Source organism: Dendrobates tinctorius, unplaced genomic scaffold (genome assembly GCF_039654945.1).
Source record: "Dendrobates tinctorius isolate UK_male_01 unplaced genomic scaffold, ASM3965494v1 ptg000009l, whole genome shotgun sequence".
NCBI classification, from domain to species: Eukaryota; Metazoa; Chordata; class Amphibia; order Anura; family Dendrobatidae; genus Dendrobates; species Dendrobates tinctorius.
In genome coordinates this window covers 3,585,489-3,612,848 of record NW_027361677.1, presented here as the reverse complement: position 1 = coordinate 3,612,848, position 27,360 = coordinate 3,585,489, and the positions used below count along the sequence as shown (strand labels likewise).

The 27,360-nt window shown below is 43.3% G+C and overlaps 2 protein-coding genes across 2 annotated transcripts in view; both read right to left on the bottom strand.

Moving 5' to 3' along the window:
* Positions 1 to 107, bottom strand: part of LOC141095499 (5-hydroxytryptamine receptor 3A-like) — a 70,783-nt gene extending 70,676 nt beyond the window's left edge. The window contains exon 1 of the mRNA XM_073581530.1: positions 67 to 107. Coding sequence (XP_073437631.1) covers positions 67 to 107 — 41 coding nt within the window. The remainder of the gene's footprint in view (positions 1 to 66) is intronic.
* A 32-nt stretch (positions 108 to 139) lies between these two features.
* The window catches only part of LOC141095490 (5-hydroxytryptamine receptor 3A-like), a 52,025-nt gene continuing 24,804 nt past the window's right edge, over positions 140 to 27,360 (bottom strand). The window contains exon 8 of the mRNA XM_073581524.1: positions 140 to 450. Within this exon, the coding sequence (XP_073437625.1) occupies positions 140 to 450 (311 nt within the window). The remainder of the gene's footprint in view (positions 451 to 27,360) is intronic.

Below are 27,360 nucleotides of genomic sequence, written 5' to 3'. Positions count from 1 at the left end.
CCGGGGTGGCACTCTGCTGAGTCTGCATGCCATGTTCCTTGGCAAAGATTAAGTCAATAAAATTACCTCCTGCCCCTGAATCCACCATAGCTGCACAGGGAATCCATTGTCCCGACAACCGGATCTTAATGGAAAGGGATCAATATGTTTCTTTATTCCTCTGTGTTTTAGGAGAAGCAGTCACAGACAGAGAATGAAAGATGGCATTCACAGAAAAACTAGACTCAGATGTAACAAATTCAGCATCATGACTCTCAAATTCCCCTACCGTGGCCAGTACCTTGTGAGGCCGCTTGGGACAGTTGATAAGGAAGTGATCTGACTGACTGCAGTAAAAACACAGACTTTGTTGAAAACGATGCTCCCTGCACTCGTTACTCTCACGCCGCTGTAAAGCATCCACCTGCATGGGAACTGATTCAGCCTCCCAAGATGATTTGCCTGTAGGTTCTTTAGAAGAAAAGGAAGAGTTAGTTACATGGTTAGAGGCTGCAAATCTCTCCTCTCTGTGCTCAGTAATTCATATGTCAATGCGTACACAATGCTGTATAAAAGCGTCTAACTCTTGCGGAGCATCTGCATGAGCTAACTCGTCTTTCATCACATTAGACAATCCCCTCTTAAAATGGGTAATTGGGCGTAACAGTCCCAAATCGTATCCACCACCAGCCGTGTAAACTCAGTAGCGTATTCAATGACAGAACACTTACCCTGATGCAATGATAACAAGGCAGTATTCCTTCAAAGCCTGCAGTATGAGAGTAAGCATTTCGCGTTTAATAAGGAAGTCCAACTATATTATGACTGAGCATGCACACAGCACTAAGTGTAGACGTCCAGCAATCATATGGGTGGAAATGTACATGGCATTTATACGTAGAAGACCAGCATTATACGGGAGTGGCATTAACAGGAGAAGGTATGTTTCTTTTTGTGCTGAATGTCCAGCACAAATCCAGCACCGCAGCAAAACAAACACAGGCCTAGAGGAGATGGTGATGTCAGGATTCTTTGCAGGTCACAGCAGATCCAAAGGCGAATAGTTCCACACTAGAAGTCCAGACAGTAGGTAAGCACAGACAGCATCAGGGAGACACACAAAGGACAGTAGGCAGCATAACGTGGAGAGGCAGAGCACCGAGTAATGAGCAGCAACAGCAGCAGGGAGTCCACCAGTAGTCAGTAGTCAGCTCAGGCGCCAAATGCAACAAAATACTCAGGCCAAGGAAGAACACACGATCCGGACTTAAATAACAGGATGGACAGGAAGTTCCATGACAAGGCGAGATACAAGACTCCATATCGAAAAAGGGCGAACAGGCACAAAGGAAAGTCCGGAATCCTTACACCTGTATAGGAACAGACACTGCTTGTGTGGCCTTGTCGCCAATCGATCAACCCCCTGAATTGATCAAAACTGGCAAACTTGCGAAACCTTTTGAGTTTCTCCTAAAACTTTCCATGTAGCTTTCCACATCATTGCAAATTTACAAAAACCTATAGATATTATTACTATATTTAACTATTACGAATAACTAGTGATATACAACATTTAATAAACATTTTAGCCAATGTCCTGTAAAACTGTATTTATGGTCATTTTAAACTTGAAAGATTCTTTGAAGAACTCAGATAATTGAACATTCTTTAGTTTATATGCCATGTCAGTAGGAACATCATTCTCACAAACCACCTGTCCACAGTGTGTCAATTTCTGTAATTTGTCTTTTTAGAGGGCGAAGGTCAGAACTTTGATTTTTTTAACTCTTTCTGTGAAGCAATGGACTTTTGGATCATTTGATAAGGCTTATAACAAATACGTAATTTCCTACCTCCTTCATAGATTTTATGACTCAATATAGGAAATTTTACAACTGGCTTTTGATAAGATTTAACCCTGTTTGATTTTACACAATTGGCTCTTTTTCTTTGTCTTTCATTATTCTTATGTTTTCTAGCAGTATCAAGCAATTGCATACATTCAAATAAAGAATCTCTTTTGTGAGGCACTAGTGATATAATCCAAAAATCTAAACTTATTTACAAATGTCTTAATCATTGTTTGTGGTTTGACATTTTCGGGTCATTAGAAGCGCAATTGCGCGAAACGGCCGTCATCGTCCTCACACTCCGTTTTCCACCCTCCTGCTGAAGATGGTTTAGATGTGAAGTAAACGTTGTATTTTTTAAGACTGGTGAGGGCCACCCATCTTTTCTATTTTGATAGGATTTGCCATGATATGGGTAAACGTCAGATTTCATTCATTACATACTAATATTAACTATGGGAACCTAGGATAGTATACTTAAAACTACTGACCAATACTTATTTTATGCTGGCACATGAATTATCAGCATCTCTTCCCTTACTTCACATTCACTCCTAGGTATGTGGAGCTTTTCCACCTGTTTTACCACACTTTGTGGGTGAACCTCATATAGCACTCAGCACTTTACAGTACTTTTATCGTACGGTGTCTCTCTACCCCATAGATGAAATCACCTTCTGGTTGATCCCTCCTATGTGTTCCTCCTTTGCCTCATAAATTAATCATTTGATACATGGTATATCATGTTTTATGTGATTTTCTAAATATAAAAGTTCATCTTTTATTCCATTTTCTGTGGTTTATGGTTACTCTCATACCAATGTTTTAGGAGTACTCCCTTTCTTCAGTCTTTACAATTATGGGGGAACAATATATACGGCTCAAAAAAATAAAGGGAACACTATTCCATTTGCAACAGGCTGTTTGTGTTCCCTTTATTTCTTTGAGCAGTATACGTTTGAATAGATTACTGGCCCTCACAGAGTTATAATGTGCATATTGAATTTTTGGCTAATAATACATGGATATTGCAATATATAGATTATAAATTTAAGTCCTTTATGGAGGCTAAAAAGAAAGTGAAAAGTAGATAAAGGTTTTTAAAAACATTAAAATTCATAATGCCAACCTTTTCTCATTTTAAAAGGAGATAAACTAAATATATTCTCTATCAAAGTATCTATCCAAATGTAAAATTATTCAACCTACATGGTAAACGCACCCACAAAAAACAATCAAAACAACACAATTGTAATTTGTTGGTCACAACACCTCCCCCCAAAGATGCTACAAAAGGCCATCAAAACATCTTATGTAGCCAAAATGGTAGCAATAAATTCTACACCTTACCACAATAATAACAACAACCTGTCACACATCCATAGTAGTACTGACTTGAAAAATAACACTGATAGGTAACGTTTTGCTGCATTGTAGACATCCTAAAAAGCAATCCTGGCAGCATAAATGTGGGTGCCAGCCGCATTACACAGCTGACACCTGCCATTACCAGCAGTGATCAGATCTAGCTCGTATTACTTAAATGCTGCTGTCAGTCTCTCTCTTATGATCTGGGGCAGAAGTTCACTTCAATGTCCTCTGCCCGTGACGTAATTGTGGTTTCTGATGGGTTGTCCGCTGGGGGCCCTCAATGTTTGTACTACTAAGAAATCCAGCCTGACTGTTTCTATTGCAGTACACTATACAAACAATAAAAAAACATAATAAAAGTTTGAATAAAAAATATATATGTTTGGAAAATTTTAAATTAATTAATCCATAAGTTAAATAAGCACCATAATGAAAAAAATTGAAACGCCAGAATTAGTATTTCACTGCTCCTTTCCAAAAAAAATGTAATACAAAGCAATCAAGATATCATATGCACCCAAAAAATTCTACCTTCATAAAATACAACTCACCTAGAAAAAAAGAAACCGTCATTCATTGATACAGCAAGTGGCTGTCATTTTGCTGAATCCGCGGGGAAACAGAATTACAAAAATTTGGAATTTGGGCAAACGTGGATTTTGTAAAATTCGAGAGGAATTCTATTCCACTTAAGTATATTCTCTCATCTCTAGTATTGAAATATTGCATAGATCGTCCATTTTCACAGCATTATATGAATATATTATTTACTAAGACAATTCCGACATAAAAGGCAAAGGGGGTAATTTTAGTTCTGTTTTAGATTAAGAATGTTTTGCTAAAACTACCCAATTTAAACAAAAAAATATATTTTGATCAAGTTGCCCAAGTCTATTTACAGCTGCTGTTAATAATAAACCTATTTTCCAAGAAGAGGTCAGATCTGTCACTCCAAAGAATTCCATGTTTACAGGTTAATCGTATTTTTTTCCATGTAGTATTTTGTTCTTTACCTGCGGCAGTGGGTTTGGGTATGCCCTGGTTGCACAAACATAATACTTTAATTGGCTTGTAATTGACAGGAGAACTCTGAATTTCATCATACCTGTCTATCATTACCTTTTAATGAGAACTATACACCGAATGTTTCATGGTTCACACCACACCTCTAGGTAAATTCCTTGAAGGGGTTAGTTTCCAAAATCAGGTCATTTGTAGGAAGTTTCCAATCTTTAGGCACATCATGGTCTCTGCAAACACTGTATGGTGTCCGCTATCTATTCCAGCTAATTTTGCACTCCAAAAGTCTAATGGCGCGTCTTCTCTTCTGAGCACTGCCATGCGTCCAAACAGTAGTTTTCCACCACATATTAGGTACTGGCGTAATTCGGAGAAATTGCACAACAAATTGTGTCTTCCGCCTTCTCCTTTTACCCTTGTGAAAATTAAAAATTTGGGGCTAAAGGAACATTTTTGTGGGAAAAATTAAAATGTTAATTGTTTCCTTCCACAATGCTTTTGTAAAGCCCCTAAAGGGTTAATAAACTTCTTCAATGTTGTTTAATAGTGCAGTTTTTAAATGGTGTCACTTTGGGTATTTTCTGTCACATTGGCCCCCTCAAAGGTACTTTAAACGTGATGTGGTCCCTAAAAAACATGGTTTTGTAAATTTTAATGGAAAAATGAGAAATGTTTAACCCCTCTAACTTTGTAACAAAGAAAAATATGTTGCAAAAATGATCCTGATTAAATGTAGACATGGTAAATATTATTTATGAACTGTTTTGTACTATAACTTTCTGGTTTAAGGCCATAAAAATTGAACGCTTGAAATTTACAAAATATTTAAAATTTCCCCCAAATTCTCTTATTTTCAGGAATAAATGCAAAAAATATCCTAAATTTTCCGCTAACAACAATGTGTCACAAAATAATAATCTCAGAATCGCTAGGATTTGTTGAAGCATTCCTAAATTATTACCTCCTAAAATGACAGTGGTCAGAATTGAAAAAATTGGAATGGTCAGGAAGTTGAAAACTGGCCTCGGGAGGAAAGGTTTAGACATTTTCTGGACTTCTGTTAAATGTCTGCTGTCTAACTATGTGACTGCATATTGCTGAAATTAATTACCACAATGCCCAAACAATAAGGTCAATGGCACTTCACACAATATATCCAATACATGCTAGGGCTAAAGGTTGCCAGCCAAAGTAAAGAAGAGAACCATTATACTAAAATCAGTCAATTTTTATTAGAAACAACATATAAAAGCACCACTGTAGCTTGACTGGTAGGGTTGGTAGATGAACTGCTACAATGATTGGGATGTGATAATCAAGATATAAAATACTATTTAGATAAAGTCAAATGACTACCCACATGATAAATCACAAAAAGCCCAAATCAATAGAATCCCTATCATTTAAATATAATACTAACTGGTGTAGTCTCCAAAAATTAGTGAAAAAATATAAATCAAGCAGTATAAACTGACACCTGAATCCAATTTATGATATAACAGGAGGCAAACATAAATGAGGCAACCAGCAAATGAATACACCTTAGCTTTGATTTTTTTACAATAACCTGGGTGGAAAGTGATGTACAATTACATATAGGCACAATTGTGACCATATAGAAAATACTGGTGTACTACATTTAGCCTGGTAACAACTTCACTCATCAATGTATCAAAGAAAATGCAAAAGTAAGCCACATGTAGTGGAAAAGATAAACCCTTAGGGTTATAACTGTATAGTGGATAAGCTTGAGATGACAGGTGAAGTCAGGAGAGATTAGCACAGAGTCCCCATGCCCCGACGTGCGTTTCGCCACTAGCTTCTTTAGAGGGCGCTTCAGGGTGAAGGACAGTTGTCTAAATGATGTGTCTACCAATGCATGCTGTGAAAGAGCTGATTATGCATATGACATTTGTGGCACATGTCGCATCAGCCACGCCTCACAAGTAACTTCACTTTCCTAGAAAGTGCTTGCTTCCCCAATAATGCCCCAGGGAGGCCATACTCCCCAGGGTAGAGCAAAGTACTTTAATGCATTTGCACCTTGTATTACTTCTGTGTCATCGGCGCTCTTGGCTTCTCCCGACGCATGTACATTACGGTTATCTTATATGCAGGTTACTAGATTGCTGTAACCAGGCCTTAAAAGTGGTGTTGCAGTTTATACTGGGAAAACACGATGACAGGTTTGTTTGAGAGAAAAAATATATACTTGAAGACTATCAAAAACATGATATAGGTAATGCGGCTGAAGTGATTTAGCTGGACTTTTTAAAGGCATTTGCTACTGTTCCACATAACAGCCTTATACTGAAACTACAGAAGCAAGGACTTGGGAAAACTATATGCAGATGGGTAAGGAATTGGCTAAATGACCAGAAACAAAGAGTTGTCATAAATGATACGTTCTCTAAATGGGAAATAGCAGAGGGGACTGCAAGGATGTGTACTGGGAGCAGTGGGGACCGCAGGGATCTGTACTGGGGCCAATTCTTTTTAACATCTTTATTAATGACCTTGTGGATGGGATGGAGAGTTTAATGACCTTGTGGATGGGATGGAGCGTAAACTATCAGTCTTTGCTGATGACCCCAAACTATGTAGTATATTAAAATCTAACCTTGGCATTACAATATTGTAAAACGATCTGAATAAGATGTCTGAATGTGCAAATATGACACCCCAGAGTCCGGTTGTCACAGTGACATTGCCTCCCTCTTAGAGGTGAAGTCATGCTTGGAGGCAGAAAAGGGCCCCCATGCCAGGTAATTGATTAAATCACAATTCCTGCTGCAGGTCAGAAAAGGGAGCTGCCTTATAAATTCTGGCCTGCAGAGGGGGTTGCTGAGTCAGCTAGAAGTGAGCTGAGGGAGTTGTCATGAAAACGATAGCAGCTGTGAGCTGTGAGGAGAAATGACAAGACAGAACGTGAGGTAAAAAGATCTTTCTGGAAGGTCCAGTCAGTTCAGGAGGGAGCTGATCTGAGAGGAGTTGGGAACGGAGAGGCTCTGGGGAAGCTAAAATACTCCATATAGCAGACCCCAGAGCGAAGCGCTAATAGGGAGAAAAGGGATGTCAGAGTCCTGGGTGGTCAGGAGCTGTATGTTCTGATCGCCGAATCTGAAAGTACAGGGGATTGTAAATTCCTGTGCGACATTGAACACCTGAGGGCACAACAGCAGATACGGAGCCCGGGGCCGACGGTGAAAAGGACGGTACCCGTGGAATAGGCTCATGCTGACAGCCATACAGGTTAGTGAAATCATCACGCAATTGAGGGTCGCAGCATAGTTATAAACAGCGGAGACCCACACACAAAGCGCAGAAGGAAGGTCCTAAATCTTCACCTGGCAAGGTGCATCCCCTGAATGCCTCCAGGCGAGCCGGACTCATTCCATCACCTGTATGTGGCACTCCGGATTGCAACTAATTGCCAGTAAAAGGTAAAGAAATTGCACCTCTCTGTGTCCTTTTCTCATTACTCTGCACCCCAACATTCACAGTCATTTTGACTATTAATTTAACATCTTTGCCCTGGGGCTATTGCTCTACCTGTGGAAAGCTATTTTCACCTCAGCTGCGACACACCAACAGTCTCAGGGGAACAACACCGCAGCGCTGGTCACCTCTGACCAGAATACCACAGGTGGCGTCACGTATTTAACCATCTATAAACTTTATCTTCATTTTTACCACATAAATACCACACAACTTTCCCCTATTTTATTACTGGACGCCTCTGGGCCACGGACCGGGTTGCCACCGCCATGACACCATCTCCATTGAAGTCGACGGGCCCAGTAGCGAGTACCCCCAGGCCCCACGGGGCACTCCACAAACACTCAGCAAACGAGATTTAATGTAGATAAATGTAGAGTAATGCACCGAGGATGGAGAAATCCTATTGCTGCATATACAGTACATTAAATAGGAGTTTACTCGGGACTCCAGAACAGGAGGAGGACTTGGGTATTCTGGTTACAAGTAAGCTGAGCAGCAGCACTCAATGTCAAGCAGCAGCTGCAAAAGCAATCAAGATTTTAGGATGTATAAAAATAGAGATAAAATACCGCGATCCCAACATATTATTACCCCTTTATAAATCACTGGTTAGGCCACATCTAGAATATGGGATCCAGGTTTGGGCTCCACATTTTAAAAAGGATATTCAGAAGTTAGAATCAGTTCAAAGTCGGACTACTAGATTATTGCAAGGGATGGAAGGCCGCTCGTATGAGGAGAGGTTGGAAAAGTTGGGGTTGTTTAGCTTAAAAAAGATGCCTCAGAGGAGATATCATTTATATGTGTGGTCAGTACCAAACACTGGCACATGACTTATTCCTTCCAAAGACCATACTAAGGACCAGGGAGCACTCCATATGGGTTGAAGAAAGGCGATTCTGGCAGCTAAACAGGAAAGGATTCTTTACAGTTAGAGCAGTCAGACTGTGGAATGCCCGACCACAAGAGGTAGTAATTAATGGCAGACACTATGACAGCTTTTAAAAAAGGGCTGAATGATTTCCTTGATACACATAACATTGTGGGTTATAGTTAAATTAGTGATGAAATGTACAACTGGTGGGGAAAGGTTGAACTTGATGGACCTAGGTCTTTTTCAACCTACGTAATTATGTAACTATGTAACTATGATTAGAAAACCAAAAACAAAACACAAAACAAATATCCTGGAATAAAAAAGTAAAAAAATATATTGCAAAAATTGCATGAAAGTAGTAATAATAGTAATAATAAGGGTATTTAGTTAGCATAATTTTGATCAAAATAATGTAGAAGCCATCCCGCCACGTCACGGCAACCCTTGTGGGACAGTCCTAACTCTTGTATTTAAAACCTTTCCACTTGTCAAGTGACGTAAATGTGAACAAGGACAGATGGACTGAACCACCAGTAATACTATAGGCCAGGCCATCCTGTCTGGCCTATACTATTATTGGTGGTTCAGTCCCTCTGTCCTTGTTCACATTTACGTCACTTGACAAGTGGAAAGGTTTTAAATACAAGAGTTAGGACTGTCCCACAAGGGTTGCCGTGACGTGGCGGGATGGCTTCTACATTATTTTGATCAAAATTATGTTAACTAAATACCCTTATTATTACTATTATTACTACTTTCATGCAATTTTTGCAATATATTTTTTTACATTTTTTATTCCAGGATATTTGTTTTGTGTTTTGTTTTTGGTTTTCTCTGTGTAAAGGTCATGTGTTCATATGCAATTACATTTTGCATGCACATTAAGTTACTTTTTCTGCTCAGACCCAGTTTCTCGTATGTAACTATGATTGCAGTAAAAAGCATTTCAAGATGTTGAACAAGTTGATCAAGAATTATTAATAATGAAATATGACAAGAAGGGGAAGGAAAAAAATAAATTATGCTATAGTCTTTGTTAAAAATAACGTGATGACCTATTCATCCAGTTATCCAAGTCTATTCAGGGAGGTGCTGCTTATCATACACGGCTGTCTCAAGAAGAGGTGTGTTACTAAGTCATATTTTGTTTTTGAAGCTTTACCTGCGGCAGTTCTTTTGGATATTCCTTGTCAGAGCAAACATAATTATGTAATTGACCTGTTGTGCACTGTGGAACTCTAAAAGTCGTCATAGAAGAACTTCATTTTTGTAATTGTAAGATTTGTTCTTTTGTGGTTGAATGTAAAAATTACTTTCTCTCCGAGCATACTACTGTCTAAGGGTATGTTCCCACGGTCAGGAAACTCTCTCCAGGCGTGCGCTCTCCATCCTAGTGTAGGTATGAGTTTTAAGCTTGTTCAGTAGTTTCCAGCTGTCACTTCTTTTTCTCACTGTCTCAAAGACCCATGGAAAGAAATAAAGATCAACACTTTTGGGAGCATAGTGTAAAGCAAATTAATAAATTCAGTCTCATTTTTTGGAAGCTGCTCTATCACTCCCTCCCGCCAAGTTTTATCCATTTACATATTCATATTCCAATATATTTTTTTTAACTATTACTCTCTTTCCTCTTAGAAAGAACAGAGACATTTCCCCTACTTTATGTTGCTGACTTATTTACAGAGGCAAGCTTTTAATTTATCGACATATTGCAACCAACACCGGAATTTCATCTGGGAGACCACATTGCTGCTGTCACATATCTAAAGTTGCAGGTTTAATTTATTTTTTTACATAGGATTCTACATATTTTAAATTTTCCCTATTCTTTTTGGATTTTTCTACACCACTCTTTACCAATTGTTGGTTTACTATGCACTCATGCTCTCTTTTACACAAAAGATGTATTATCTGATATTTATTGAAGATTATGCTGGTGGTTTTTTTTTACATTATTCTTACCTTCCCCATTCCACAGGTACAAATGGCTGGATAGTGTATTTTTTATGTTTGCTAGCTTTCTTGTATTTCCTCTTATTAATAAATCTCAATCAACTTGTCCAACATCGTAATATACTTTCTCTTGCATCATTTCCACATAATTTATGACTAAAATGTTGGACCTCAATTTTCTTACTTCTAATTTTTTTTTTAGGAATTTTACCCCCCTACTATTCTTAGGAAAGTCAGGTCTAATCTTTAAAAGGGAGGACTAATATACCACCCAGTCTTAAATTATACCGGGTCCCACATAAAATGAAAACACATAACATTTAGCGTGCAGAACGCTACCGATAGAGGAAGATCAACAATGTGTCTGCCGATTCTCGCATAGGTTGTAGTGCTCACACTTCCCTCAAATAGAACTGTTCCATCTGAAAGAATTGTGAGGACTTTAACTCATCAGTGTCAACATAATATAATGTCACATGAGTGCCGCAGGCCTAGCGCCAACATCATTGCAATGGGTTTTCTGCCTTTTTTTGTGCTCAAAAATAAAAAAAAATCACATATGGTACTCATTGCCACTAACTGCATTTCCTGTTGGTCTTCTCACTTCCTCTTCAGGTTCTACGGACCAGCCAATCATCTCTAACACTCCCATATAGGCCACTCCAGAAGGGATATAGAAGTGACTGTGTGGTAACTACTGTATATGAAATAGCAAGGAGGGATTGATGACTATTACATTTTAATACACTGCTCAAAAAAATAAAGGGAACACTTAAACAACAGAATATAACTCCAAGTGAATCAAACTTTTGTGAAATCAAACTGTCCACTTAGGAAGCAACACTGATTGACAATCAATTTCACATGCTGTTGTGCAAATGGAATAGACAACAGATGGAAATTATTGGCAATTATCAAGACACCCTCAATAAAGGAGTGGTTCTGCAGGTGGGGGCCACAGACCACATCTCAGTACCAATGCTTTCTGGCTGATGTTTTGGTCACTTTTGAATGTTGGTTGTGCTTTCACACTCATGGTAGCATGAGACGGAATGTATACCCCACATAAGTGGCTCAGGTAGTGCAGCTCATCCAGGATGGCACATCAATGCGAGTTGTGGCAAAAAGGTTTGCTGTGTCTGTCAGTGTAGTGTCCAGAGGCTGGAGGCGCTACCAGGAGACAGGCCAGTACACCAGGAGACGTGGAGGGGGCCATAGGAGGGCAACAACCCAGCAGCAGGACCACTACCTCTGCCTTTGTGCAAGGAGGAACGGGAGGAGCACGGCCAGAGCCCTGCAAAATGACCTCCAGCAGGCCACAAATGTGCATGTGTTTGCCCAAAAGGTTAGAAACCAACTCCATGAGGATGGTCTGAGTGCCCGACGTCCACAGATGGGGGTTGAAAATATACCATAAAAAAATAAGAAACAAATCAATTAAAAAAGTAAAAAAAAATATAAAAAAATCTACATTTAAATAGTAAATATCATTTTAAATCATTTTTCCATAATTAAATAGTATGTGTGAAAATTGGAGTCTACAGTCAAACCTCAGTCTACGGTCCAGGACCTGGCTGGGACTGAAATTCAGCCCTGGCATTTGAGAGCACACAGGCTTACTTGCTGTGTGGTTAAAACACCACCTGGAGTATTTTTTTCAGTTCTGGAGTGATGTTACTAATCTGAAGTCCCATACTGTAGTATTATACTTACCCTTGTCTTCACCTTTTATCGGTGTTGCTACGCTCCAGACGCGGTATTTTGCGACGGCAAATTCTGAATGACCGGAAGTCAAAGTTTACAGTCACAGGCTCCCATTGTAAGTGTATGAAAGCCGGAAGGAGGAGAGAATGAGACTCTCATAGGCTTAAATTGAAAAGTCTGAAGAAACACATATATGCACAAACAAAAAAAAATTGACCTCAACTAAGAGCATCACTGCTCTTCACACACATAGAGTCTCACGAAGCGCAGAGTGAGCTGCAAATGGCTGCTGTTAAAAGCCTAAGGTGCTCCATAGGCTTTGGATGATGGAATCGGGAAACATCTTGGGAAGCGTTATACTACGTCGGACCTGCATGGGACTATTTTATAATTAATTGGTGAATAAAGGGAAGTGATTTGTTTTTTTTATTTCTCTTTTCTATGTATTTCAGGTTTCCATTTATGGACTACGTTATATCCCCTGGACTACGTCGGACCAGCATGGTTTTTTTTTTTTTAAAAAAGGTAAAAAGTCAGGGAGTGTTAAATTAAACTATTTTTGTGTGTGTGTTTTTTACTTTTCATTACTGGATTAGTAAATTCAATTACTAACACCAGAGCTTGATTCAGCTGTGTCTTTGGACTATTCACAGCTGACATCAACCCCAAGCCTCCTTACCCTGATGGCCAACATACCATGGCAATCGGAAGAGTGAAGGCGAAGCGCTAGACTTGGAGCATCTCATGTGATGTGCCACATATGGGGCGCCTGTGAGCTGGCATTTTTAGGCCATGAAGGGCCCAATAACCATGAACCTTTCCAGTCTGATAATGTCAGCTCACAACTGTCTGCTTTACCTTTGCTGATATCATAAAATAGGAAGGACCCCGCACTACTTCTTAAATGAATTTATTAGGTTAAACAAGCATAAAAATCTGTAGAATAAACACCACATGAAAGACATTAACAGGTGCAAGTTTATAATATGTAAGGGGTTGTGAAATTATGTGCCTGCAGGATCTCTATCTATCTATTATCAATCTATTATCCATCTCTCTATTATCTATCATCTATCTATCTATTATTTATCAATCTCTCTATTTATCTATCATCTATATATTTATTATCTATCTTTTTATCTCCAGATTATCTATTATATATATCTTTATGTAAGATTGCGTTATTATTTTTGTCAACTACCTTTAAAAAGATGTCATATGGATCCGAGCAGAGAAAATAATCACACTCACATGACAAAAGGTAAACCATACGGATTCCACTAGTCCAAGAGTCCAAGTCTTCTAGCTGAGAATGGGACCAATATTTTTATACTCTAGTGTGAACAAGCCCTAACCATTAGGCCACATTCACACATTCAGTATTTGGTCAGTATTTTTTTATCAGTATTTGTAAGCCAAATCCAGGAGTGGGTGAAAAATACAGAAGTGGTGACGGGTTTCTATTATACTTTGTCTCTGAGTGTTCTATTCCTGATTTTGACTTGCAAATTATGGGTGCAAAATACTGACCAAATACTGAATGGGTAAATGTGGCCTTATGCTTGTAGACACCTTAAAGTAACAGTGACATTCAAGAATTTTCTGTTTCATTGTGTGAGAAATATAGTGTCTTTGAATTCCAGCAACACATAACGATTAGTCAGAAATCAGCACGGTGGCTCAGTTATTAGCAGTCTTGACTTTTAGTCTTGGGGTTTAAATCCCATCAAGGACAACAGCTGCAATGAGTTTGTATGTCATCCCCTTATTTTCACGGGTTACCTCCGGGTTCTCCGGTTTCCTCCCAAACTCCAAAGACATAGTGATAGGAAATGTAGATTGTGAGCCCCAATTGGGAGAGTGTGATGATGTCTATAAAGTGCGGTGCTATATGATGGCAAGTTACTAAAATAAAGAGGCAAAAGATCCATCAAGTGATCCAAGAATCCAGTCTAAGCTTTTACACAATGTATACCATCTGGAAATACGAAATAGATCCAACAGAACAACCTACTGTTTTTGAGAAATTTTAACACAGGTGTAACGGAGAGGAGGACTAAGGAATAAAGGATTCATTGCATTTTCTCCTTTTTTAAGTTTTTATTGTTTGTTTTGCTTGTTTTTCATTTGCACATTTTTTTTCTTTAATTTGTACCTTTTTTGAAAGTCTTTTACCTTTTATTTTTTATGCTTGTCTTTGTGAATGGCTTTTGGGGTAGTCCGATGTTTTCGGATGATTTATCAATAGCCAACCGCAGGTGCCATTTTGAAGATTTTGGTGTGAAAAAAATCAACGAATATCATAAGGCAAAAAAAAGAGAAAAATGACAAAGAAAATAAAGTCTAATGATTATTTGGGGTCCAAAGTGTTTTAAGATTAGACTCATTGTTAAGAATCCTTATTTTGCCAAATAACAATAACAAAGATACATAAACCTGTTATGAAGAGTACATATACTATGAAAAATAAGCGGTCGAGAACCCTGGTGGTAAGGATCCACACTATCTTGACTCCTTGATGTTTCCTATTCGCGTATATTAAGTTTTGGATAAATATAATAATTAACAATAAGTTCTTCAGTTGTATCACTTCTTCGGTTTCCTCATTTCCTGCTGCTGATTCTATTGTCTCCAACAGATTCTTAAACTTTGCTTTTCCTGTCTTATAATGGGCATCTAATACAATAGAAAAAAAATAGAAAGTAAGAAACTTGATTGTTACATTACTCCTTACCATGAACTATGGAGAATCTCTGCGCTAAATCTATAGTGTGTCACCATCCCTTAGGCTAAATTCTAAGGCAGGGGTCCCCAACCTGTAGCTCGGGAGCCACATATGGCTTGCGGTCCCATGAATTGTGGCTTGCGGCTGTCTGCCAGCTTGGTGCATTAGCTCCAGGTCTAGCATACAGGCATGAAGAGTACAACTCCAATTTTTGAATTTTGTAAGTAGCCCTGCACAGAAGTGCAGATCTGGTTGCATATTTAGTGGTCTTAGGCGTTTATAGATGTTTTAGGTATGGTATGCTGGAGGATGGTACTACCTCTCAGAGGAGGTGCTCAAAGCTGGATGTGACAGTGTGTTGGGAGTCCTTGATGGGAGAATACTGAATGGGGGTATTGTGGGAACCCCTGGATCTCAGTGTACTGCTTTGGATTGATTTCTGTAGAAAAGCTTTGAGTATCATTATACCTGTAATGGGGGCTTTGGTTGACACTACTTTGAAGGGGGTGGGAGCTGGATGTGGCTCGCGACCCTCTCTCAGTGCTGAATGTGACTCGCGACCCTCTTTCTAAGTAGAATGTGGCTCTCAAGGTCAGAAAGGTTGGGAACCACTGTTCTAAGGGATGGTGACACACAATTCTGGCCTAAACCAACAGATTGGTTGGGATTTCATTATTCATTTTGAACCATTAAGATTCTACAACCTCTATATATAGCAGATGGTAGAAAGTGATTGGCTCTGGATCCTTACTAGGATCACACCTGTCAGAGGCAGTGTCACAGATGCAAAGAGACAAAATGCTGTATTATAATTTTATAACAACATGACGGTGACCATACCATAAACATGACATACCCCATCATAGGCGGATTATAATGAGGGCAAACTGGGCTATCAGGATTTGAGGGGGCCCATTGCACATATCCAGGTAGGGAGCTTTGCTGTCGCTGTTCTGCTAAAAATGCAGAATGGCAGCACAGCTCCCGAGAAGCTCCAATCACTTCTGCCTTGACGTGCCAGCTTGATGATGTTATGGCTAATATTGTATATAGGAGGCTATGTGGGGGCTCATACTATATATAGGGAGCTATGTGGGGCTCATACTGTATATAGGGTGTTATGTCAGTGCTCATACTGTATCTATGTAACTATATGGGGGTGCATATTGTATATAGGGGGCTGTGTGTTGACTCATATTGTATGTAGGGGGCTGTTTGTGGATTTATACTGTATGTACGGGACTGTGTGGAGCTTCATATTATATGCAGAGGGCTATGTGGGGACATATTGCCTGGGCCTGTGAGCTGCTATATTCATTGCAGTATGGCTAATGGTCTCCTTTTCTTGTCCTGATTGAAGGAATTCCCTGTTGAACCCCTGAATGACCAAAAGAAGAGGGAAACGCATCAGAAGAAGATGTCACTAAGCTAAGTACACAACTGTTTTGGCCATATAGGGTCTATATATGCATATACAGTTGTGTGAAAAAGTGTTTGCACTCTTCCTGATTTCCTATTCTTTGGCATGATTGTCAAACTTAAATGTTTCACAAATTTAAATCCAAGACAAAGATAACACAAGTAATCACAAAATGCCATTTATAAATGAAGGTCTTTATTATTACGGGAAAAAGAAATGCAAACCTTTAGGGCCCTGTGTGAAAAAGAGGTCTGTACAGGTAGTAGTTGAATTCCAGAGAGGAGTTACAGGAAAGATGTATATCTTTGTACCGTGTTAGCCAGTAGATAGAAAAATATTCAGGATTGAGAGTCCTCAGTAGTTGATACCTTTTAATGGCTAACTGAAAAGATGGTAACACATTGCAAGCTTTCGAGACTACTCAGGTCTCTTCATCAGGCTAGACTAACACAAAATCTGAAGTCACATATTTATGCACAATACAGCATAGAAAAAATGCAATAGATAAGACAAGTGACGTGAAGCAGAACTATCAATATGGGAGAGGGAGAAACATAAATATAAACATTGGACCAGTTCATAGATAAGGAGTCCGGATGTTTTATGGTCCTCTGATTGGGGTCTAGTTCTGTGTTGTGATGCCCCCACACGGTTTTAAAAGGAAATTCCTTAATTGATGTAAAAAGACATAAATCCATGCGACACATTCATTCCAGCACTGAGAGTGTCAAAGGTCGTCATAAATTTGTACTCCCAAACTCGTCTCTCTCTCTGAGAATTGAAGTTACCTTTCAATACCAGTAATTTCATATCCACGCTGCTGTGATCAGGGATACAGAAATGTTTTGCCACAGGTAGATCCATTCTTTTTTCTCTTATTGTGTGACGATGAGCATTCATCCTTGTTCTAAGCTTTTGCCCCGTCTCCCCCACATATAGACCCCCAGTTGGACATTTAGTACAAATAATTAAGTACACCACATTAGATGTAATGCAGCTGAAAGTACCTGTGATCTTGTAGTCCTGATGTGAGTTGGGGATCTTTATCTTGTCCGTGGTCATTATAAATGGACAGGAGAGAGGCGTTAGTGATAAGAAAAGATCTATGAGGTTTCAGAGTTACAGGAAACCAGATACAGATTGAAATTAGTACATCTGAACTGGAGAGTTGGGAAAGTAAGGAGTGGAGCATCGGTGGAACACAGCTGGTAGATAGAAGTCGTGAGACCACTGTGGGTTGGAGGGCGTTAAGTGAGTTTCTGCTTTGGCTTCTTATGCTAAGTCAAGTGGCAAGGCCCTTTAATGGGTGAAACTTGAGTTTTACAATTGTTACATCCAATTGGTGACACTTGAGTTCCTGTCCTTTTCTTCTCTGAAGATCCTACTTGAATTAACTGATTAAAGTACAAGGTATGCCGCTATGTGTGACCATTAAGATGAAACCTCTGTCATGGTCAGCTGTAAGAAGGATGCAGTATCATAATTGCTGTCAATTATAGTTGTTCATCTTCCAAAATTACTTCAGCTTCTTTTTGCGCAATTTTCCCCATGACTCACACCAGCCAGTGGGGAAGCAATATAGTGAAGATGAACAGAGGAACTGAGCAAACTGCATGGTTCACGACAGTACTGAGCTAAAGGAACCCTACAGATAAGTATATAGGGCATGCTAGGGTTTGCAGTCCCTTAAAAGCATAGAGCTGTGTGTATATATATCTATATATATATATATATATATAATAATAATTGTACTCACTCAGCTGTACTCACTCGTCCTGCCCGAAGGCTCCGTCTTGAGCCATACAGTCACAATGTGACTGGCCTCTCATGACGCGACCTGACGATCGGTCGGTCACCAAACAACAAGACAAAACAAGGGGACACGGGGGACACAATTACAACGGTGGGCCCTGCGATAGGGAACGGGGACCCCTCTGCACTCTCCTGAGGCTGTGTCCTGGACTATCCTGACATCCCTACATGGCTTCTTTCTAACCGTTGCTGACCAGGATACCTCAGCCCTCACTTGCCCTCCACCTATCCCTCACTAGGGAATTGGCTAGTGCGGACACTGGTCCCACCGCTGCACTAATACAACACCAAGGAAAATAACATACAGGGAAAAACAAACAACACTTAGCTTTATCTGCCGTCATGCACCGGACAGCAGAGTAAGGCACCCGAACACCGCTTTCAGCTGTATGGCCACTGCTCCAGATAAGCTGCTAACACCACTGCTCCAGATAACTCCTCTCTTTAGAACGGTTGGTTTCCAAAGGTCTTGTATTACCAACAGTCAGCTGGTGTACCAGGTGACCTTATATAGGAAGGTGGGAGTGGTCTCCACAGCAGACTAACTAAACATGTAGTAACACCAGCGGCCAGCGGGGGCATAAACTGACATTAACCCCCGATGGCGTGAAAGAACAAAAGTTTATATCAGAGAAGCCCAAACTGACACAGATCCAAAAATGGATCATGACAGTACCCCCCTTACAATGAGGGGCCTCTTGACCCTCAACACTGCACCTCACTGGAAAACCACCTACAATTTGGATGCCCAGTTCCACCAAAGTTCATGTCAGCAACTACCTGACTCTCAGGTTTATGGCAAACATGGGCAGATGGAAGTGGCAATGTATGCTTTGGAGGCACCACAAATCTCCAGAGCGCCGACCTGTGGAACGAGTTGTGAATGGGCATTACTGGGGGGTAACTCCAGCTGGAAAGTCCCTGGGCCGGGAGTGGCCAACACCCGATACGGTACGATCACCTGAGAACTCCAGACCCCAGCAGCACACTTCCACCGGATGTTTTTGGTGGACACCCATACATAGTCGTTCACACACAGGTCCGGACCTGAACATTTATTGCCACACACTCGTATGCCACAAGTTGGTGAACTCTTCCATGAACTGACAACAGAGGCGTCCCCCTGTGTCCCCACACTCACACCCCTGCAATTCACAGAGGGAACCACCACCCTCCTCCGACTCCTCCTCCTACGAGGACTCCGCCGCTCAGGGTTGGCTAATGGCGAGGGTTGAGACTTGCCCCTACTCCCTGGCAGCACCTCTGCTGCCCCCACTGGAGAAGGGGACGGTTGTAGAAAGGCGGCAGAGACAGTAGCCCCCAGGCAACAGCCCTCACATGACTGATCCCAGCTCACTACTTCCCTAGACCGCCAATCTATGACCGGGTTGTGTCTTTCCAACCAAGGGAGGCCTAAAACAATAGGTGACTGCATTCCCCCCAAGATGTAGCATGACAGGGACTCTTCATGATGAGTCCCTATATGCAGATGCATATTTTCCACAACTTGGGTCAACCTCTCCTGGCTCAGTGGGACAGAGTCAATGGCCTGGATGCTTAGGAGTTTGGCAAAAGTCCTACACCTCAGGCCATGGGTCTGGACAAAGTGAACATCCACCAGATTGACTACCGCTCCACTGTCCACAAACACTGGTATGCCCTCAGGTACCCCGCCAACCAACACTTCTGCTGACATAGAACACTGAGAGGGCAAAATGGAGGAAATATACACTCCCTGGTCGCCTCCCTCCACATGACCAGGGGGACGCTGCTTTTTGGGTGGTACAGAAGTTTTGGCGTGAGCCGGGCAGACCCTGAAAAAATGGCCAGTCTGCCCACAGCAAAAACATGCCCCCAAACCACGACGAACCGCAGGCAACATGGTTGGGGAACCAACTCCACCCACCTGCCTGGGCTCGTCCTACTGCACCAATGAGTCCTCCTCCCTAGCAAGGACTACAGGGGGCATATTTGCCAAAGCCGCAAAAAACTCGTCCACCGACTGTAGAGATGGTGAATTGGTCGGCAGGGAGAAGGACCAGGATTGGAGATCACCTTTAAGGAGGGATATGATGAATCCCACCCGCTGTTCCTCACTCCCTAATGAACGAGGGCGGAGCCTGAAGTGTAGCTTGCAGGCCTCCTGAAAAACCAAAAAATTATCTCTCCCTCCAGAAAACATGTCTGGGAGAGATAACTTGGGTTCTGGTTGAGCCTGCACCTGAACCCCACCAACTGCTGCAGCTGCTGCTCCACCACACCACACAGTACCCCATGCTCCTCAGTGAGGGTCTGCAGCAATTGGACAAAGGTCTGCATTTGGGCCATGGCTCACCAGAATAAATTGGCGGTGGGTAATAATGTCACGATGTGACTGGCCCCTCGTGATGCGACCTTACAATCGGTCTGTCACTAAAGAAGACAAAACAAGTGGACACCGGGGACACAATTACAACGGTGGGCCCTGCAATAGGAGATGGGGAAAGGGACATCTCCTGGACTCTCCTGAGGCTGTGTCCTAGACTATCCTGACATCCCTATACGGCTTCTTTCTAATCATCGCCAACCAGGATACCTCAGCCCTCACTTGCCCTCCACCTAGCCCTCACTAGGGAATTGTCACGGGGGCTTAGTTCAACTAAGGCTGAAATACCCGGGGCCCCTGTGGTGTCCCTTTACTAGGGGAAACCCTGTCTGACCCTCAACCCAGGGTTTTTGCTGAAGGTGCAAATGCCTGAGCCTCCGACCTTTCCTTATCTCCTGCTCAGCCCTGCACTTAACCCTCCACCCTCCACCCAGTGAGAAGTCACCACCAAAGCTCCCACACAAATAATGACAGACAGGGAGAACTTAAACTGCACTGCGCCGCACACACACAGGAATAAACAGTAATGTGAACAGGGCACAACTAAACACAAATATGGGAAGGAGAAAGGATAACGACGGATCATACGACACCAGATATGAATCTCTCTCTCTTGAACACCTCCACTCCAGACCGGAACCACTTGGTATGAAACACAAGCTATAATCGGCGACGCCCATAGGCCAGCATGACTATTTAAAGACCGTGGGCGTGACTAACCATCCAACCTGGTCTCCAGCAGGATTAACCCCCGAGAGCCTGAAGATCAGGCCGGCGCCACCGAGGCTATAGTGGCTGGAGGTGGAACTACCTCTGCCTGCCGGATACTGTGGTGTGAACAGCGTCCGACATGACAGTACCCCGTCTTCTACGAGGGACCCCAGGGCCCTCAAGACTCCTAGGACCCGGCTTGTCCGGATGACGACGGTGAAAAGAACTGACCAGCCGATCCGCATGTATGTCTGAGGCTGGAACCCAAGACCTCTCCTCTGGACCATACCCCCGCCAGTGCACCAAATACTGAAGAGTACAGCGTACTACTCGAGAGTCCACTACCTTGGCGACCTCGAACTCTAACTCGCCATCCACCATGACTGGAGGTGGCATCGGCGTTGTGTCCACAGAGCCTACCACCTTTTTCAATAAAGCCCTGTGAAACACGTTGTGTATCTTGTACACTGCGGGAAGTTCCAACCGATAAGCCACTGGGTTAATGATGGCAGAAATCCTAAAAGGCCCAATAAACCTTGGACCCAGTTTTAAAGAAGGGATTTTGAGTTTTATGTTCTTCGCAGCTAACCACACCCATTCACCCACACACAGGTCCGGACCTGGCACGCGTCTACTGTCAGCCACCCGTTTGTACCTGGCACTCATGCTCAACAAACGCTGTTTCACCCGCCTCCAGACTGATGACAATTGGGCTCCTAGCTGATCCTCCTCCGGGACACCCCCGGAGTCACCCTGACGTAAGGTACAAAACTGAGGATGTTGACCGTACACACAAAAGAATGGAGACTCTCCTGATGACTCTTGGCGGTGATTATTTAATGCGAATTCGGCCAGAGGAAGGAAAGTAGACCACTCCTCCTGGTTGTCGGACACAAAGCATCGTAAATACTGTTCTAGATTTTGGTTCATGCGCTCAGTTTGTCCATTAGACTGTGGATGAAACGCAGATGAATGTGACAACTTGATCCCCAACCTTGAGCAAAAAGCTTTCCAAAACCTCGCCACAAATTGCGTACCCCTATCAGATACTATGTCAGACGGTACTCCGTGGAGTCTGACCACCTCCTTCACAAATACCTGAGCCAACGTCTTAGCATTGGGCAAAGAGGACAACGCCACAAAATGCGCCATCTTTGAAAAACGGTCAACCACCACCAGGATGACAGTGTTCCCTGCCGAGGCTGGCAAGTCAGTGATAAAATCCATGGAGATTTCTGTCCATGGCCTATTGGGTACCCCCAGAGGCTGTAGCGTGCCAGCAGGACGGGTTCGGGGTGACTTAGCCCTAGCGCACGTGATGCAAGCTGCCACGTACGAGACCACGTCCTGCCGGATTTTGGGCCACCAGAAACGACGCGATACCAGCTCTAAGGTGCCCTTCACCCCTGGGTGACCAGCCAGTACCGAATCGTGGTGTTCCTTCAACACCTTAGGCCACAGATGCAGGGGTACAAATGATTTGTTGGCGGGAAGTCCTGGTGGTACCTCCTCTTGGGCCTCGGCAATCTCCGCCTCTACCTCAGTCGTGAGAGCCGAGACCACTACCCCTTTCTGGAGGATGGGTACCGGCTCTTCCCGAGGTTCTCCCCCCGGAAAACACCTAGACAAAGCATCCGCCTTGGTGTTTTTAGCCCCGGGACGGTACGTCACAAGAAAATTGAAACGAGTAAAAAACAATGCCCAGCGAGCCTGCCTAGGAGACAGACGCTTGGCCGACTCCAGGTAGAGCAGATTCTTATGGTCGGTGATAACTGTGACCTGGTGAGCCGCCCCCTCCAAGAAGTGTCGCCATTCCTCAAAAGCCAGTTTGATGGCCAACAGCTCCCTGTTGCCGATATCATAATTCCGTTCGGCCGGCGACAACTTCTTGGAGAAGTAGGCGCATGGATGCATCTCGCTCAAGGACGAGCCTTGAGACAGTACTGCCCCCACTCCCACCTCCGACGCATCAACCTCTACCACAAAAGGTTTAGACACGTCTGGTTGCACCAGAATGGGGGCTGAAGCAAAACTATTCTTCAAACGCTCAAATGCACGTATAGCCACCTCAGGCCAGTTCGCCAGATCGGCACCCTTTTTTGTCATGTCCGTGAGCGGTTTGGCGACAGTCGAAAAGTGTTTTATAAATTTCCTATAATAATTCGCAAACCCAAGGAACCGCTGGAGTGCTTTCAGACTCTCCGGCCTCTCCCATTGCAGCACCGCTTGCACCTTAGCGGTGTCCATTTTAAAACCAGCAGCGGACACAATATATCCCAAAAAGGGCAACTCCTGGACAAAAAATAAACATTTTTCCAGCTTAGCATAGAGCTGGTTCTCCCGGAGCAACTGTAACACCTGCCTAACATGCTGCAAATGAGTGTCCCGATCGCTACAATAAATGAGGATATCATCCAGGTATACAATCACAAATCTCCCCAGGACATGAGCAAAGACATCATTAATAAAATGTTGGAAAACGGCAGGCGCGGTGGTCAACCCAAACGGCATAACCAGACTCTCAAAATGACCCTCAGGAGTGTTAAACGCCGTCTTCCACTCATCCCCCTGACGGACCCTTATGAGGTTATACGCCCCCCTGAGGTCCAGCTTGGAAAACCATTTTGCCCCCGCTACCTGGTTGAACAAATCCGGGATCAACGGCATTGGGTAGGGATCACGGATAGTAATCTGGTTTAACTCTCGGAAATCCAGACACGGGCGTAACCCCCCATCTTTCTTCTTAATGAAGAAAAACCCCGCGGCTACAGGCGAGGACGAAGGCCGGATGTGACCTTTGCTCAGACTCTCCGCGATGTAGTCTTTCAGAGCTTGTCTCTCAGGACCAGAAATATTAAACATCCTGGCCTTAGGTAATTTGGCCCCGGGTTTTAACCTAATAGCACAGTCATAGGCTCTATGTGGAGGCAGTTCTGAGCAACCCTTCTCAGAGAAAACATCCGCGAAATCCTGCAAAGCCTCCGGCAGGCTGGGCGTCACGGCGGACACACATGTGGCCAAGCAATTGTCTTGGCAGAAACCACTCCATTGTACTATGTCCTGAGTTTTCCAATCAATTACCGGGTTGTGCCTGGACAGCCATGGAAAACCCAGGACCATTTGAGCTGGGAGATTACGGAGGACCCTACATGTAACCGACTCAGAATGTAGGACCCCAATGTGGAGTTTCACCTCTGCCACAAACTCAGTAATCTCCCCTTGAGGGAGGGGAACAGCATTAATGGTCACCACTTGTATGGGGTGAGGAAGTTTTTCAATCTTAAACCCGGCGGTGTGTGCAAACTCCTCATCTATGAGATTGGTAGCGGAACCGCTATCCACAAACACTGATATAGGTAGCTCTCTGCCGGCGACAATAACCTTGGCAGGGAGCATACATTGAGATACCATCATGGAGGATATGCATACGCTCAGTTGGGTCTCCTCCATACCCTCTGAGCTTAACAGTTTTCCGCCGGTGTGACCCTCTTAGGTAGTACCGGGCAAACGTTAACATAATGACCACCTTTACCACAGTAAAAACATGCTCCGGACTTCCGGACTCCCGGAGCGCGAGGCTGAACCTGTGCCACGCCAGCAATCTGCATAGGTTCAGGGGACTCATCTACTTCAACCACACCTGCACCTCTGTTTTCCCCCAGAGGTAGCGTCTCCTGTGCCCCCTGACGAAAACGGCGATCAATACGTATCACCAAACTCATGGCAGACTCCAATGATGCCGGAGTCTCATACATCAGGAGGGCTTGTTTCACCCTCCCTGATACCCCATGAATAAACTGGCTCCGCAGTGCTGGGTCATTCCACTGTGTGTCTACAGCCCAGCGGCGAAATTCCGAACAATAGTCTTCTGCCAAGCGCTCCCCCTGGCGGAGGGCGCGGATTTTAGATTCCGCTAGAGCCAGTCGGTCAGGGTCATCGTAAATGAGCCCGAGGGCAGAAAAAACATTATCGACCGAATGAAATGTAGCAGAGTCAGGTGGTAAGGAAAATGCCCATGCTTGGGGGTCACCACTCAGTAATGACAACACCAGCCCTACTCGCTGGGCCTCATTACCTGAGGATATTGGCCGCATGCGGAAGTATAATTTGCAGGCCTCCCGAAATACGACAAATTTGCTGCGATCGCCTGAAAATCGTTCTGGCAGCGGAAACTTCGGCTCTGCACCAATACCTGCAGATGCCGTTTGCACCTTTGCTACTACCAGGCCCTGCTGCTGAACTGCCCCATTCAACTCGGAGACCTGTATGGACAGCGCCGCCAACTGGCGGGTTATGGAATCTAATGGATCCATGGACTCCTGAAAAAATGTGGGCCGATTATAATGTCACGGGGGCTTAGTTCAACTAAGGCTGAAATACCCGGGGCCCCTGTGGTGTCCCTTTACTAGGGGAAACCCTGTCTGACCCTCAACCCAGGGTTTTTGCTGAAGGTGCAAATGCCTGAGCCTCCGACCTTTCCTTATCTCCTGCTCAGCCCTGCACTTAACCCTCCACCCTCCACCCAGTGAGAAGTCACCACCAAAGCTCCCACACAAATAATGACAGACAGGGAGAACTTAAACTGCACTGCGCCGCACACACACAGGAATAAACAGTAATGTGAACAGGGCACAACTAAACACAAATATGGGAAGGAGAAAGGATAACGACGGATCATACGACACCAGATATGAATCTCTCTCTCTTGAACACCTCCACTCCAGACCGGAACCACTTGGTATGAAACACAAGCTATAATCGGCGACGCCCATAGGCCAGCATGACTATTTAAAGACCGTGGGCGTGACTAACCATCCAACCTGGTCTCCAGCAGGATTAACCCCCGAGAGCCTGAAGATCAGGCCGGCGCCACCGAGGCTATAGTGGCTGGAGGTGGAACTACCTCTGCCTGCCGGATGCTGTGGTGTGAACAGCGTCCGACATGACAGGAATTGGCTAGTGCGGACACTGGACCCACTGCTGCACTAGTACAACACCAAGGAAAATAACAGACAGGGAAAATCAAACAACACTTAGCTTTATCTGCCGTCATGCACCGGACAGCAGAGTAAGGCACCCGAACACTGCTTTCAGCTGTATGTCCACTGCACCAGATACTGTAAGCTGCTAACACCACTGCTCCAGATAACTCCTCTCTTTAGAACGGTTGGTTTCCAAAAGACCTGTATTACCAACAGTTAGCTAGTGTACCAGGTGACCTTTTATAGGAAGGTGGGAGTGGTCTCCACAGCAGACTAACTAAACATGTAGTAACACCAGGGGTCACCGGGGGGAAAACCCACCAGCAGACAAACTAAAACTTGTAGTAACACCAGCGGCCACAGGGGCAAAAACTGATATTAACCCCCGATGGCCTGAAAGGAAAAAAATTTATATCAGAGAAGCCCAAACTGACACAGATCCAAAAATGGATTGTGACACATACATACAGGAGGCCTTCTACCTCTCAAGTCACAGACTATGTGCTAAACCACAGCCTCCATTATGTAGGCTGTAACCACACCCACAGGTCAGGTATGGATCACTTGGGCTGGTCAACTGGTCATGACCTCACTGCAGGTCCTGAAACACCTGCAGGTCCTGAAGGAAAACAGGGGTACAGTCAGCACCCTCACCCAGAGGTGAGGTAATATGGGTAGCCAGACTTTCCCATCTCTCATAGCTACCCGCAACCCGGACCCAGGTGAGCTAAACAACATATTAGTGCTCGTGTGCACTACAGACACCTCCAGGTTGCATCGCAGGGAACATCCATCCCTGTGACATATACCTCCCATTAACCATACGACCACCAGTCACACCACAATATATATCTATATCTTCTATCTATCTATCTATAAACATCTCTATGGTTCTCCAGCTGGTAAAAGGCTCCAAACCGTAGCATTCCCTGTCTGCCTCAGGTGGTCAGTATTTGCTGGAGATTGGAGAGAATCCAGTTGAACACAACTGATCTATGTGCAGGTACAGTAGATATGTTGGGGCCCATTGGTGCACTGATCACCTCATCCCTGTTAATTTCTATATAACATCACATGAAGTTCTCACCTT